At 41.6% G+C, this 16,504-nt stretch overlaps 1 protein-coding gene and 1 long non-coding RNA gene across 2 annotated transcripts; one reads left to right on the forward strand and one right to left on the reverse strand.

The window, feature by feature from the left end:
• Positions 1-170: 170 nt before the first annotated feature.
• On the forward strand, positions 171-6,577 carry CCL20 (C-C motif chemokine ligand 20). The gene is made up of 4 exons (XM_051626915.1): positions 171-4,643; positions 4,864-4,978; positions 5,722-5,799; positions 6,095-6,577. Exons 1-4 carry the CDS (start codon positions 4,409-4,411, stop codon positions 6,120-6,122), a joined length of 456 nt encoding a protein of 151 aa, XP_051482875.1. The 5' UTR covers positions 171-4,408; the 3' UTR covers positions 6,123-6,577.
• A 5,255-nt stretch (positions 6,578-11,832) lies between these two features.
• LOC127387998 (uncharacterized) lies at positions 11,833-16,419 on the reverse strand. Its single transcript, XR_007890262.1, has 2 exons — positions 15,899-16,419; positions 11,833-12,622 (listed from the first exon to the last, which is right to left on the reverse strand). It is a non-coding gene; the product is annotated as an uncharacterized LOC127387998 (long non-coding RNA).
• Between the last annotated feature and the right edge of the window lie 85 nt (positions 16,420-16,504).

Consider the following 16,504-nt stretch of genomic DNA (forward strand, 5'->3'; position numbering starts at 1 on the left):
TTCCACTGGTGCAGGTTGAATATATGACTCTATCTATCTGTCTGTCTGTCTAGCTAGCTAGCTACCTAATACAGGTTGAATGTATAAAGGTTCAACTAGTAAGACCCTTCAGCAATTTTTCAGCAGGTATTTTGATGAGTAAAGGCCCTTTGGGATAAAAGAGAGGAAGTGTATTACCAGGAAACAGCAGCTTGGTGGCCATGGAAAGTGGGTACAAGGGAGGCTGTAGCTTTGCAGCTGGTGTCTGAGAGCAGTCTGACTCCTCAGCTCTCTTCTTTAACATCCCCAAACTGCTCAGAACCCAATATTACCTTGGAAAAGGCTGTTTTCCCTGATGCATTTCCTCTCACAGCTCTAACCGAATGCCTCTACAGCACTGGCACCTCTTTGCCTCATCTTTTCTAATGCGCACAGGAGGGGTTTGGCCTGTTCCCTCTGGCCCCTCTGAAACAATAAGAGGGGAGGTTTAGGAGAGGCTGAAGCCTTTGTTGATCTGTACTTGGGTGCTTGTCTTTCTGAGAGTGAAGCAACAAAGAGGGAGAGCAGGGTTTGTGAGGGGATCTGAAGAAGAACTGGAGGCAGGGAAGCTGAGAAACTTATAGCAAAGAAAAGCTGGGCAGAGACAAATAAGTTAGGAAACTAAAATAAGGAAAGTTAGACATGAAAAAAAGAGAAAAAATAATGAAATAATGTGGACTTGAGTGTGACTTGGAAAGGAACCTAAGTGTAAGATTGAGCTCAGGGTAGAGTCATGTCCAACTGAGGTTTGAGTATCTCCAAGGATATTCAGACTGAGCTTTCACATCCCTTCCTGGGCTGCCTGTCCCAGTGCTTCACCCCTCCTGCTATGAAGAGGCTTTATCACTATGTCTGATGAGAATTTCCCTTCTCACAACTTGCAGCTGCTGCCTCTTGTGCTTTGGCTGTGCCACTGAGGAGACCCTGGGCACCCGCCTCCCCTCATGCCTTGCACGCCTAGCACAGGGAAGCAATGGCCTCCCTCCCCCTGGCAGCCCTCACCCGCTGTGTGCAGCCTCCTAACTGCACCCCTGCTGGGGCTCTAAGGGCAATGTACTGGCCCAGCCACGGCCACCCAGCACTCTGAGGTGCTGGTCCCCATGCTGAAGCCTGATGGCCCAGCTGGTCACCAGTGTTGCAGTCCTTGGCCAGTCCATAAGGCCCCAGTCAGTCACACGGGTGCTCAGGGAAACCAGGACAAGAAAACAGGGAAACAACTGCTCTTCCCTCATCTGCAGGGAATAATCACTTCCCTTGAACCCATAGGTGTCTCACTGGGTTTTTGTTTGTTTGTGGGGTTTTTGCCTTCTGTTTGCATTATGCACTTGTAAATGTAAAGACTACTAAGGTATGGTTATGAGTCATGTCAGGATGTAGCAGGCAACTTTCTCCAGCCATTTGCATGAAACTTTTTTTTTTTTTACTACTTTGTGCAAATAAACCAAGGGTACTTTGTGCAAGTAAAAGGACAATGCTTCTGAAGTTGAGGCCCTCCTGATGGCTTTTGTTCTAAATGTTGGCCTAATTTCCTAAATCAAACAAACCAGAAGATAAAATGAGTTCCATGAGCTGTGACATGAGGCACAACACCAGTCATGGCCTCTGGTGGGAACCAGAGGTGTGATGAAAATAGCCTGAGGGCAGAAGTATGGGGCTAGCAGTAGTTGGGTGTTGTCAGTGCTCTGGCATCTAAACTGGTTGTGCTTAATTAGGAGCAGGTAGGGATGTCAAAGGCCAGGTGAGAAGATTCTGTTCATCTAGGTAACAGTATTATTAATCACATGTGGAGCTGTAATTGTACAGGAAATGGCATAAGAAACACCAGAGTGTGGTGCCAGAGTAATAGATTTGGTATCAATGAAGAAAAGGAATTAGGAACGAGTTGTTTATTTTGGGGAATCTAGGGCAGAAGAAAGGAGATGCAACAACAGTGAAAGGGTGGGTTCAAGGGAAGTTAGAAATGGAAAAAAGGGTATAAAATGAAGAAGGACAGCAAGAAATGGGAGGGTCTTGTGACAGGAGGAGTGCAGCTGAGTCCAGGCAGTGGTGAAGCTGCTCTATGGGCCCAACTACACTCTCCACAAGTTTTATGTCTGAAAGTCAGTGTAGGAGGGGGGAGTCAGAGGGGATAAAGTTCTAAGTAAGGATAGACTCTCACCTTAATACATGCAGGAGGCAAGGCAGCAGAATTGCATTTTAATAGCACCTACTAGTGAGTTTTAAGTTTTCTTTTTAACAATTTAGCCACTTTATAATAATGTAACCACTGTATCAATATAGTAAGCAGTAGAATTGTAACTCAATATTACTTGTAGTGATGAGATTGTGAAGTAATATTGCTACTAATAGTGGTATTTTTATTATCCAGTTAAGGTATTAGCTCTTTTTAAAAAGATATGTTGCCTAATCAATAAACATTAAAATCACCCTAATCATTTACATCTCTAGTCTCAAAACTAATGGGGGAGAGGTTATCTTAGGGAGCAAGAAGTACAGTAGCAACACAGAAGACAAACTGATCTTGTTTAGAAGACTTTGTTAATTTTTTTAATTGTTCATCTACTGCTTTTGGTGCTCTTGATGCTAATCCATGTATAGGAAGATACAGTTACTATCTTGGCAATCTTACAAAGGTCTCTTTCTAAAGTAGGAGTCTGTGGAGACTTTCCTAGTATTGACAGTAGAGTGAAATGGGAGGGTGGAAGGAGAGAAATGAGGACTGGTCACCCATTGCCTAATTTTTGTATCTTCTTAAAGGCAGTTGCTTGACAGAGACTAGATAGTGTGAACTCCTGCATAAAAAAAAAAACCCATACAAAGAAAAAAATCTCAGGTTGTTATTGGGCAGCCGGATTAAAAAATAATAATAATTAAAAAAAGGTGCTGATGGGGAAGATAGAGAATTGCTTATTGCTAACCTGATGATTCTCGATACCTGATAGAAGTGATTCATGTTTAACTACCCTTATCAAGCCAAACTTGGGTCGCTTCAGGTGTTATCACTCTAGTTAGCTACTTTTTAGCTTTGCCTAATGTGGCACATAGTCCTTAAGGCAGTTCAGAAATAGCTGCATGCTGAGAGCATTGATCTTCATGCCTTTTTATGGCATTTCACTATGATCCATAAAGCAGTTACAAAAGGAGCATACATCGGGGCATGGGATCTTTATTGCCTCTTCCCCTGTCCCTTGGCCAATGGCAGTGGCTCTGAGGTGACACGTCTTAACATATCTGTATCACAGCCATGTGAGCTTCCCTCAATACTGGCTATTATAAAGAGAAATTAATTTGTCTGAGTAACAATCTGCTCTAGAGTTTATTTCTAGGAAGAAATATTAGGAACGCACTGTTTGTGAGTGTTACTGGCAGTCTGTGAAGAACAGAAGGTATGTCATTGTCAACTGACTAGGACCTTGTCCCTGAGCTCTACCTTAAGAGGAGCTACTTAAAGCTCAGGTTATTCTATAACCACCTGGAGCTGGAAGCAGCTCCTGTGTACACTAGCAGAGCAGGACATGTCCCACAGCCATTGCATTCATTTCACACAGGTCACTAAACAGCACTGGAAAGTAACAGCCTTCAGCAGCAGCTCAAACAGAACTTGCAGCGATGACAGCGTCTCTGCAGGGGCTTCTGCCAGGTCATGTGAGGCCATTTTAAGACTGTGTGTTTTAGCTGAATGTTCAGGAGTCACAATACATGGGTACAGTTTGGCATGGGAAATAACACGATACAGCTATTGCTTAATAGGCAGCATTAATGCATTCTGGACAGTACTGATTCAGTAGAAAATATAGTCCTTTTAAGTTGCTTTTAAGCTAACTCTGTCTCAGATGAAATAGTTCAGATGTGTGACAGACTGGGAGAAAGTGGCAGCAGTGAATATATGGTAAAATAAACCCATTTCCATGAATACTCAATGCTGCCCACATGGCCCCACCAATACTACAGCCTGGGGCTCAGAAAGCAGTAACCTGGAAAGCCTGATGTCACTGTGCTGCCCAGCCAGAAACCATTAATGTGGTGCTTTGGTATCTCTGCAGATAGTTACCCAGCTCCTGAGATCCTGCCACACTGAAATGAATGTCGAGGTGAGGCCCACCTGCCTCTCCTTCTATTTGGGCTTATTGAAGGAGAGCAGAGGATACGCAGTTTCTGTAGGTAACTGGGAGTTACCTCCATTTGACGTGCTTCATTTCACAACCCACACTCCTACTCTTAAAAATACGTTTCACCCACAGAACCATTACCTCACAGCCTTTTATTTCCTTTTCTTTTTGGCTGAATCTTCTAACCTACTTAACCGAACAAAAAAAAAAAAAATTTCCCCCACAGGCTCTTATCTCTGGTTATAGCACCAGGAAGGAGTGCTGGGGCTGCATTGGGCACGATGGAATTTGCCATGGGGAAACCCGCTGATGACAGTGGAATCCGCCCGCCTGTGAAATCCCACGGCTCCCACCACCCCTTTATAAGCAGGTGGAGGTGTGGCAGGGCGAGCAGGCAGCAGCTGAGCACTCGCTGGGGCACAGCTGCAGAGGAGATGGCTGGCTTGAGGAAGAAGAGCTTGGTCCTGGCTTCCCTGCTGGGGCTCCTGGCGCTGCTCCTGTGCGGCAGCTCAGAGGGTGAGTGTGCCCGGCCCCAGGGAGCAGATCTCGGTGCCGCTCCGCGTGGTGCCAGCCACGCCGGGTGTGAGAGGGAGGGGTGGAAGGGAATCATTTCAACAAAGTACTCTGCCTTAGTCCTTCTCTGCTGTCGATGGGGAGCTGGGCAGTCAGGGGCTGAACAGCGTGGCAGAGTGCTCCAAATGGGTTTTATTTACTTTGTGGTTTTGCTTCATTCCAGCTCAAAGCAACCAGGATTGCTGCCTGTCTTACACCAAAGTACGTCTGCCTCGCTGGGCCCTGAAGGGCTACACTGAACAGCTCTCCAGTGAAGTCTGCGACATCCATGCCATCATGTAAGTTACTTTTTGGAAGTGCCTCTGTTTTTTCTGACATGTATTAACAGTAGGATGTCTGTGTGAGCAGAACCAATGATCTGAACATTATAAGCATGGTTGTTTTTTTTTTCTTTTTCAAAACATTAAATTAACTGAGTAAATTATAATAACATCTGTAAACAAAAAGACAACCTAAGATTGATAGGGACTGCTAACTCACAGGACAGCCACACAATGTAAATAATAAATCCGACTGTTTAGGAATCAGCTGTGCAAACAAAAACATGCTTCAGTTCTAGCCAACACAGGGTGTTCCACTGCTGAAACCCATTAACAGACACGTAAGCAACAAGATTTTCTTAATTCACAGAGATCGGAATTTTTTTTCCACAAGGCTTTAGCCCTCCTAAATGTTGATCTGTCACCTTAGGTTGACAGCAGCTATTGTCCTTAGTCCCACACATTATATCCAGCATGTAGTGAAGTTCTTTGTCTTAGTTCCAGTAATTGAACACAACTTTATGGTGCAAAACAGGATCCCTGAGACTGAAGCAGCTATTATAGGTCTGTCTTTTTGTTCATATAGTCTTGGAGGAGTTGTGGAGCATCCTATATCTACCTGGCATTTACAAAAGCAGTTGCTATTGTTTATTATATAGAGTATCTATGTTGCATGTTTTTGACCAAATGCATCTTCATAGTAATTACTAGCAGGAATTTCTAATGATTTACCAATCTCTTTATCATTATCTCTTTTCCAGTTTCCACACCCACAGTGGACTGAAAGCCTGTGTAAATCCTAAGGAAGGCTGGGTGAAGAAGCATCTTCTTTTCCTGAGGTAGGAACATATAAATGTAAATCTTTATGGGCTGATGCAAAGACAGCATGTATGGAAGCCTGTTTCTTACATCTCCTGAATGCCACTTCTGATGGCAATGCTCAACACATTTGTCTTTCTGTCTTCTTTTAGACATGGCTGTTCCTTTTTGGAGTCTTATCAGGGACAGTCATGTCACACATCCCTTTTTCTACCTGACCTGTTTTCTCAGGAGATGCTATATCTTGGAAAGAAACCTATCATTGACCTATGACTGAAGTAATTATTTAAGTGTGTTCTCTCATTCTTTTAACAGCCATAAGCTCAGGAAGATGTCGGCGTGATATGGTTTCCAGCAGGGAACTAAACACAGACGTGGCTGAAGAACCACTAGGTTCAACCTCTTGGTTGAGGTTGTTGCCTTGTACACTGTTGTGTGCTTACTCACTGCTGTCTCTGGCTTCTTTGGAACCGTTGAACTTCTTGAGTTGATTCATATTGCATCGCTGTTTTGCTTGTATTAAGCATTTTGTTAAAGTTTCTATTTTTACTAATATGCTTATGTTACTAACATGAGTACTATACAGAGTATGAATTTTATTAAGTTTATTGCATGTTATTTTTGTTCAGCCTGTATAAAGTGAGTTATTTATTCTGTTTATTACTTCTTTGGTACTGTCTTGTGCCTAAAGGTTTCCTTTTAACTGTAGTTAGCATTATGACACTTCTTAAACTATTGTTAAAGTCTGTGGAAAAAATGAAAGTTGGACTTTTAAAAAAATAAATGTTAAAATCTGCACTCTGTAATATGTTTATTTTTAACTGAAAAAGGTGACTTCCCATTGAAATTAGTTCCTTTGCTTATGAGCCTCCAGCTGAAATAATTACACAAGTGTATTGGCACCTGTTAAAGCCACTGTTCACTGTGCTCACTTTGTTTGCCCTACGTGGGTAACTACAACCTCCATAGGATAGAATTCCTTCCTCTCCCTCAGACACCAGCTATATATGAAGATTTTTCTTAACATGAAGACCTGTTCATAGCTCAATTTCATCTTAACCAGACTTGAGGGAATTTCTCTGGCCAGTCTCCCCTTTTGTTCAAGAGCAACCTTAACACACACTGTTAGAGGACAAGCTTCTAGCTCACCCCCTAAGAAGGACCATGATTATAGTAACACAGTCTGCTCCCAACTTGAAGGGCTACCTCTAGAGGGGACATGTGCCAGTGCTTTCTTCCCCTTTATGCATTTCCTATAGAGTCCTGTGACTTCTGGCATAATGAGATTTTCCTGATGCAGGATCTCTCAAGGGAGGCCTGATAAAAGAAATGGGACTTCATGGAGCAGGTAGGACATGGGTGCAGGATGAATAGGGAAGGCTGCTTAGCTTTTTAAGTACCCGTACATGGCCCACAGGGACTTCAGGGATGTGACCAAGCAGGCTTTGTAGGTGTAGTCCTCTTACTGTCAGCACCAGAGTCTTGCAGATAAATCTACACTTTGGCTTTTGGTACTTTTTTGACCATAGAGATAGAAGTATTAATTTTAATATAACTTAAAATTTAACTGTAAAGCATTTTTCTGTCCTTGAGAGAGGAGCTAAGAGGCACTGGGTTTTCTAAATGGTGTACGTGAGTGTAAGCTGTTATTTTCTGGTTTTGGAACTTCAGCAATCTACTTGTGGCTCCGCAAATCTGGGAATTGCCAGTTCTCTGTGGGTAAGTCTCTGAAGGATCAAGATTAATTTGCTTTAATTTCCAACAGGTGGATTCCAAATTCCTGATATTAAGGATGTAAGCTAAGGAGCTATCAGCCTCCCCAGGGAGGAGAAATTACCCAGCATGTTCCCTGGGGATTCCCAAAACTTCTGGGCCAAACTGCAGAGCTCTGCCTCATACCTGCCAGCACTGGTGTGGGCTCCTCCAAGGGCTCAAAAGAGCTTGCAGGCTAAATTGGGCACCAGCAAAATGGTGTGGACACAATTAATGGATTCATGTTAAAAGTGTCAGGAGATGAGTCTCTCCAGGCCTACCCTGGGAATAAGTAAGCATTGGTGGAGCTCTTTGGAACCAGAGCTATGTATGACCTTGATGCAGAAAAGCCTGAAATTCTAGCAAACTCAAAGCCGGGAAGCACAATAAGAAAGTGAAGGTCTATGTGTGAAATTCTGTGGGTGCTCTTTGTATTCCCAGGTTGTGCCTGTTGAAAGTTTTGTATTGCTTCTGCAACTTGTGCTTCCTCTTGTCAGCCATGACTCCATTGCCACAAACACCCAGATGCCTCATCCACAGAACTATGACTTGTGGGTTTTGTTTTTTTTTTTTAGTTCCTCTTGTTCTGGTTGAATATTTTTTCATAACCAGCCTCAGTGGAGGGAAAAAATAATACATTGAAAGTCGGTTTCTATGGTCAATAGCATAGATTGATAAGGTGGTTATATTACTGGTAGGAAATTCCATTTAAAAATAGCATGTGGCTCCACGCATTCCTAAGGATACAAGAAGGTATTGTGAGTGCTGTGTCTCCAAAATAACCAGATTTGAGGCTTATTTTTGTGAGTAAATAAGCTTAAGTAGCCAGTTAAAAGTTCTTTCAGCTCTGAAAATCATGACCATTTCTGAGAAACACTTAATTCTGATTACTTCTGGGCTATTCTGTGTTTATGTAGGTAAGTTGCTTTTTCCTCAATTTTGTTGAGTAATTTAATGTGCAGAAGTAGATGGTCATCTATGGGACTTTCTTCCCTTCGTACATACTAAAAAAATAATTATTTTTTGTTGTAAAATACCAACTACACTTTTTTATTGAAGCTTGGATATAATTTGGATAACAAGTGAGAGAGCTTTTCCTTCAAAGTCTCAACACCACTTCATACTTCAGCTCCCAAGTCTCCTGCTCTTGCTGTATTGAGACCAGTCCCCCATGATTTCTGTGGCTACTGAGGTTTTATTACTGAATCCTATTTTTGCATATTTTTTCTCTGTTTTTCTTCTTTTTTAACCTTTTTCTTCCCTTTTTTTTTTTTTTTTTTTCCCCTTCCCCCTGAAGCAATCTCACACCATTCCCAGTCAGGGCATTGCAGCATTTCCTTAGCTTGTTATCTCTGTCACAAACTTTCTATTACTACAAGGAATCATAATGAAATTTACTAATTTCTTAATATTTTTTGTCTCTCTCCAGCACAAAGCAATATGATTGCTGCCCTTCTGACGCAAAGAAAAGTGCCTCCCAGGGCTCTCACTGATGACATGGAGCAGCTGGCAGTAGAAGTCTGTAGAATGCTATTGTGTAAGTTACCAATTTAAAGCAATCCAGTAGTATGACCCATATTGGTTAGTATTGACCAGTGCATGGATTTGGATCTGTTCTTGTCTAATAGGAAATTGTGTACTTTTTTCTATATAGATCATTCCACAGGACTATACACAGATATCAAGAAGTATAGCATTTAAGGACAAAGAGGAATGGCTCTTGGTATGCATTTTTATCCATCACTGCACAATATGTGTTAAAAAACCAGTATAAGTTAACAAAAAGCAGGAGATAGTTGATGATAAAAATCACAGCATTGCACAGGCAGTGATTTTTGTAAGGAATAGCAAACCTTCTGCTGATTTAATTTTGCTGTTAAAATATAAAACCTGCCACACCTCATCTGCTGGTTAAGTTATTTGCTGAGTTACTGTTCAGCTGATGATAGCTCCTAACAAGCAGTTGAAGACTTTTTTGTTGCTCATCTCTTGGTTTTTCTACCTTCCAGATAAAGGGGAGTTGTAAAGCCTGTGCAAATCCAAGAGGGAAATGGGTGAATGCCCTTCTTGGCCTGTGCTATTCATGCTTTCAAGTTTGTTATCTCACTGAACCCCAGGCATTACTGGGTGTGCTTAGTGACAAGGACACTTTTTAGTTCTTCATAGTAGTGTTGCTAATTGGTCAGCTATTTTCAATTCCCAATACCAAGGAGCCAACGTGTAACTAAGCCACTCCTGATGAACTGGAACACACTCCAGCTGAGAAGTGAATCGGGGAGTTCGTGAACCAAGAATGGCTTTAGGCTTGTGACACAGTCACTTGGTTTTACAGGCATACACCCATCTGGATAAACATCTAAACAGTACAGATGATCAATTGTATGCTGAGCTCAGCTGTGTTACACCCTCTCTATCTTATTCCAAATACCAGGCTACAGACAATACACCTTGCCAAAATATTAATCCTAAAAGAAGTTTTGAGTATTCAGACTAAACCCAGTGCATTGTGTATGCTATGTTTACTAAGTGATTATGGTTGTATGACTGTACATAAATGGAAAACTGTGATCTCTGTTCCTATGATCCTGTGATTCCTCTATTCCAGGAGGTGTCAGCCTTAGCTGCTTGGCAGTGCAGTCCTAACTCTGCTACAGCTTTTTAAATTGCTGTGTTGGTTTCTTCTGCATTATCAATTGCAGAGAACTTCCAGTCAAAGCTCATTAAGGGTTGCTGGCATTAGAACATTTAAATACAATATACAGTAGATACAGTGCTGTGGTTGCTATTATATATTAAGCATAGTGTATTGCTCATGTAGCTACTACTGTAAATAAAACCAGGCAATTGTTTAATAGCCTTTTAGCTTCCTTGGATGAATACCATTATTCAAAGACTATGCAATCCAAAATACATATTTAATGTAAATGCATCAGATGAAACTTAGAATACTCTATGCTTAAAAAGCAAATATGCCACAGGAAAAGTAGAGACTAAAATACTATGGTTGCTATTCTTAAATTTAAAATGGCATTTCTATAGTTTTGCTTATATGAATTCAGTTTTACCCCAAAAATAAAGTAAAATTTTTATTTGTAACCATCTGCATTTACATTTCCATGTTCCTGAAATTTTTCTACTCTTTCCTAACTTTAAACGGTTTAAATTTTTTTTTTAATTATTTTGTTTACATTCTTCATATCAATGAGACAATCATTAGTCTGGGTTGAGATTCCTTGAAAAACCAGATATATGGACACTACAGACAGCATTGGGAATTGTGCAGGATACAATTACAACACCAGTCCTGTACTAAAGGGATTTCATTTGCCATCACAGCTGCATAACATAACATACAAAAGTGAGGCAGAGAGAGAGACTAACAGTGCCGGCTGAGGGATATGAAAATCCCAGGAGAAAGAGATGCACGTGTCTTGGAAGTGGCTGATATAAGTCGGAGTTGGCTTCGTAAGGGGTATCTGTTCTGTGGATAAAAAGTATCTTTCTCAGGTTCTGTTAAATTTGGTTCCTTACCAATTGTTAATATTCTTATTATTTGAGAGGTGTCAAAGGAACATGAGATGCAGTCACTAAGGTTCATTAAATATATCATTAATTCCTACAGGTATTAATTCACAAGCCTAACCTCTTGGTTAAATCTGTTTGATTGAACTTTGGATTTAATGCATTTCAGTGTAGTAGGTTTCTCAGTACTCCATCTCCTGCAGTATCTCAATTTACCTAAAAATCTCAAGCTTCACATTGATTCTTTTTTCTAGCCCTCAAAATTACAGAGGAAGCCTTGGAAAACAAATGGTGAAGAAGAACAACTCAACAGCTCTTCACCCATAAGCTAGTTGTATGATGTTTTGATATCTGACTCATGTTTCTGTAGGAGTGAAATTTAAAGGGAAGGTTATTGCCAAGTGCCTTGCAGTGAGCACTGCTTTCAGTTATCAGAAATTATGACATTGAGCCACTTTTTCAGTGAAAAAAATCACAGTCCTGGCTGAAGTTGAAGATGCATGTTCTTTGTCTTTTCAGTTTGTAGGGTTTTTTTCTCCTTCTTTACTGCTGAAGATAGATTTAACAGGCCACAGGCTTCAGAGAAGATGTAGCTTGCTCGAGGGCTGACATTAACTGTTTCTGTGCTGCAGTGAATGAGAAGACATGCACAACTAGCTGTAGCAGGGTATCAGATACACTTTTTTGTTAGCTGGAGGTCTCCCAGCCTGTGAAGAATAACTCAGTTGCTAAGACATGCCTGTGGTAAGAATGGGGGGAGAAAGACACAGCAGCCTGAATGACAGGATCCATTTAATAGACAGCTATAGGATAAAGCAACTTAGGAAACAAACATGGTGTGGTTGGGGTCCATGATTAGGGAAGGCATGTGCCAAAGTGTACCAAACAGCACAACATATTTCTAAGTCAAACTTTTAAGTACTTGGATAAATCAATAAAGGTTAACCATTAAAATGCTAGCACCTTCCTTAGTATCAAGTTTTATACTAGGCTTAGAATGTTAATTATCAATCTTAAACTTAATGATGAAGATTACTTAATATGAAGTTTACTAATAAAGACCATGAAAGAGTCAATATCTCTCACTCTTGCCCGGCCACAGCTTGGTGTTCTTGGGTGAATAGTAATTCTCAAGAATCAGTCTCTCTGGCAGGTGTCCATGTGGGAGAGGAGAACGTCCAGCAACCTCCTGGGAAAGTGTATGGAAATCCACCCCCAATCAAAAATGGGACCAGGCTTTTATAGAATAAAGTGAATTAACTGCTGTCATTTAACCATTAGCCACACCTCCAACATCTCTCATTGGAGAATAAAAGGAGAACAGTAGAAGAAACCATGAAGGCCTTGTTCTCACCAAGCAAACTCTTTTGTTTATCTGTGTGTTCGTTCTTGATCTCTGTTTCAGGCCTAGTTGTGGCTGGGCTGGGCTCCACGTTCTTCAACACTGAAGAGCAGCTGGTGTTATGAAGATCAACTTGGCCTTTGTTTGTACCTCTCCAGGTTGTTACCAGCCCGGAGTTTGCTGAGCCTTTCCCTTCTCCTGGGAATCTTTCCACTCCAGGCCTGGGCCTGCAGAACTGAGAGACAAAAAGCTGTTCAATCATAGAACCACCTGACACCTCAGCTTTGGTTGACATAGAGCTCTCATTAACCAAAAGGTCTTCAGTCCACAACAGTCTGGACTTTGGAAGGAAAAATTAAATAAATTTCTGAGTTTTTCTCAGAGAGGGTAAGATAAAGATACTTTACTGTTTTTTGTTTGTTTGTTTGTTTTGGTTTTTTGTTTGTTTGGTTGGTTGGTTTTTGTTTTGATTTTTTGTTTCTTTTTTGCTTTGAGATTTTTTTTGTTGCCAGGTCTACTCATCAGCTTGGCAAGGTTAACAGGAAAAGCTCTCCCTTCAAAAGTAGACAGCAAGGAAAAACTTTTTTCACCCAAGTGAAAATTTGACTGAAGCAAGTAAGAGTGTCTGGAATCTGCCTGACTGCATGGCATGTGTGAGGAACGTGTCAGAAAAGGATTAGCAAAGAGAACTACTGCTCCTTTCTGGTACTTGTTATTATCTCACTGTAGGTAAACAACGTGCATCTATTCATGTGAACAAAAACTGGTAAGGGACACACTTTATTGGCAAATAGCAACTATTAATTTATTATTATTATTAGTAGTAGTAGTATTGATAACTTTAAATTGATGAAAACAGCAATGCAAAGATGAAAAACAGTATCAGTGAAAGAGTTCATTTTTTCTGTTCTATAACGCACTGTTGGCTGTTTCTCCCAGAATAGCTCTGACCTAGCAAACAGCTCCCAGAAGATCATGTTCTTTATACAAGTAATACAGTTTTAACATTTTTCGTGGCTGTGGTGTCATGATTAGCATTGGAAATCACAGAGCAGAAGTCAGAAGGAGCTCTAACAATGTACAGAGAAGTGTCTGTAAATAGCTGTGTCTGCTTGGGCAAGAGGAAGCAGGTTATCTACACCAGAATAAAACAACCTTGGAAAAAATTACCTAAATTAATTTAATTAACCAACCAGAAACAAGGAAATATCAGAGCACAATCCTCCTGCATCTGACTGACCTGACAATTGAGAGGGAGGACAGCATGCGAGAAAGGACAACATGCAAAAACTCCCCTTAGTAACAATTCATTGCACCCATTACTAACATAGCAGAAATAGGAAGTGGCTTTCTACATCTTTCCCTTAGCCCAGACTACTGTTGGGCTGGCCTTTCTGATTTAGTTCAGCATACCGCAGACTGACCTACTTCATAACAAGTGGGTCATGACACAATTTTAAATCAGGAAGCCTAAAACCCACTCTCCTCTGCAAGCAAGAATGTGATTGAATCAGAAACACTCTCTTCTCGTTATTTTTCTTAGGATGGTACTTTGCCTCAAGAAAAGAGAGATTTTCAGACCTGTGTTGGCAGGAAGAATCCAGAGCTCTCAAAAGGCAGCTCTTCTTTTTATTAATTTTGCTTCATACTGTCCAATACAGTTGGCTCCAGCACTCTAGATAAGTGTATATCTTAGCCCTTCAAAGACTTTTGAATATTGACTGACAGTGAGGTTTATACTATCCTAACTTTCTGCCACTTGCAGAAACTGCTGATGTAAGGAAAAATGCACAGGGAGCACCTGATCTATAAGTTATCTTTCCAGGCCAATAACATCAATACTTTTGATCTCGGTACATAAAAGCTGTTAATTTCATCCAGAGATAAAAAATGCTGGAGATCCTGGCTGTATGTCTCAGCATTGTTTTTTTCTTTCCAGTGTAGATATTTTTCAACTCTCTGCAGTGTGCAGGCAGACCCTCTGAAGCTGCCCTTTCCTGGCTTAGAGGCTGTGTGCACACTTTGGATGCTGAAAAAGATCAGGGCAACGATTTTTTTCCAGTGGTCTAGAAATTCTCCTTGTAAAAGTGCACACTAGTTGCCCATTTCCCTGAAGTTGAAAAAGAGACACATTTCTGCTTAACAATCCAGCTTTAGTGGTATGGACTTCAGCTCAGTCTGATTTATCATCAGAGTCCCTCCTTGAGTGCCTCAAATAATGAGCTGTGATAAAGTGCTTCTCTCCACTCCCTCACTATAGTTTTTACCTTTGCTGCCTCATGTCCTCAGGTAATCCTCCCCATGCTACAACTCTGCTTCTGTTTTGTCAGACAGACTGTATGATGGATTTATTTTGAGAGTGGTGGTGGTGAGAGTTGAGGCCCAATTTGATTTTTCATACTCCAGTGCCATTATCGCCTCTTAATCCCAGGTGATGATGAGCTGTGAGACATGCATGTCCAGGCAGAGCAAGAAAGTGAGGAGGGAATATGGCTACTGACGTCAGGGAGCTCTACAGCCTTTCCACTTCCCTCTCCTCTGGGTAGACTGGGCTGCATGTGCCCTTTCTCTGTCTCATGAAAAGCAAACATCAAATAAAAGCTTCTCAGCATACGATATGCAAAACGTTGAAAAAATGACTGTTCAAGAATAACACAGTAATTGATTCAACGATGCAAATTCAACCCTGAAGTACAGAATTGAAGAGATGCTTATTATGTAAGTTATAGTGGAAATTGCAGATACGAATTTATTCTGTAGAGAAGTACCCAGACTTTACATTTGACTAAAAAATTTAAATGTAACACTTCTAGTTGGTGTTAATTACTATTGAATGCAGCAGAAAGGCTGTATAAATGTGTTTTTATGAAGAATAAAGAGGTCTTAATGTAGGAGCAGTGCCTATACCATGTTAATTGATAACATCACTAAAAAGAGAAAAATACATTCAGAAATAATACTCTGATACCTGTATTATGTTAAACAAATACAAAAAGCTGTTGAGAAACTGGAGACCACTAAGACTAGAGGTTGCTCAAGGAACTGTTTTTGAATAGGTGTTCCAAGTAAGTCAATTCAGTTGGAAGCTTTCTGGATTATTTGTTTTAAATAAAAATATTTCTTATCTGCCTCAAGAATTTCCACATACAAATAGGACAAAAGATTAGAACAAACAAATAGGAATAAAAAGCCAAGAGACCACTTTGTCCCCCAGTCACGTCCCAGAGTAAATCTCGAATTGGCCATTGTATGTTACTTCCTGGCTTTCAGAAACCAAAGGGCTGTCTTCAAAGTGAAGCTGCAGGGAGCCGTATGGGCGTTTTTGGAAAAGTCACGTATCGTTAAGAGCTGACCAGGACTGTCTGCTGCCGAGCCCTTCAACAGCGCGGGGCAACGGGTGATTTCCTGCCTGAAAATGTGCTCCCTGCTTCCCCCCGTTGATGCTCTGCAGTCACTGCATAACGCTTGGCTCAGTTTTTTAGTTCGACTACTACATTAATTACCTTTTTAGGATTCCATGTTGGCTAGCTCTTTTCAAATATATTTCCTTCTTCTTTGATGAAACAGTATTTTCATGCTAATGTATCTCTCCCGCGCTGCTTTTTAAAACAATGATTTATTGATTTATTGATTTATGTTAATCTCTGCCCGCTTTCCTCAGCCACTGAGTGACCACGCGCTTTTCTCAGAGCTTCCACGTGTTCGCTCCCTTGCTCCGTCTGGCTCCCTGGCGCTCCGAGTCGTGCCGCTGGCTTTGCTGCCCTCCAGCCCGTGGAGATCCGGAGTTGTCCTTCCTGCGGCACAAATCACACGCCTGTTACAAATCGTGTGCAGCGTGTGAGCAGCTCGACCTGCCCGCACTCGGGGTAGCCAAAATGATGACTCGCCTGCCAAAGGGGCAGGAAAAGTGTCGCAGCCCTATGGGCAGGGACAACGAAAGCTCGGGAAAATCCAGCGGGAATCACGGTAAATCCATGCACCCGAGAGAAAGCAACGCTAAGGCTGTGCCGGTGCCCGCGGGCTCCCGCCGGGCGGGTGCGGCCCCGCGCCCCGCGCCGGCCCCGCCCCCTCCCGCACGCGCCCCGCGCCGGCCCCGCCACCTCCCGCAC

Source organism: Apus apus, chromosome 8 (assembly GCF_020740795.1).
Source record: "Apus apus isolate bApuApu2 chromosome 8, bApuApu2.pri.cur, whole genome shotgun sequence".
NCBI classification, from domain to species: domain Eukaryota; kingdom Metazoa; phylum Chordata; class Aves; order Apodiformes; family Apodidae; genus Apus; species Apus apus.

What these genes read in the sequence shown, in the direction of transcription:
- CCL20 (XM_051626915.1), top strand. Translation starts at nt 4,409, where the DNA reads ATGGAATTTGCCATGGGGAAACCCGCTGATGACAGTGGAATCCGCCCG. An exon ending in TGCGACATCCATGCCATCAT is followed by an intron (nt 4,979 to 5,721) that starts GTAAGTTACTTT and finishes TCTCTTTTCCAG; the next exon opens with TTTCCACACCCACAGTGGAC. An exon ending in AAGCATCTTCTTTTCCTGAG is followed by an intron (nt 5,800 to 6,094) that starts GTAGGAACATAT and finishes TTCTTTTAACAG; the next exon opens with CCATAAGCTCAGGAAGATGT.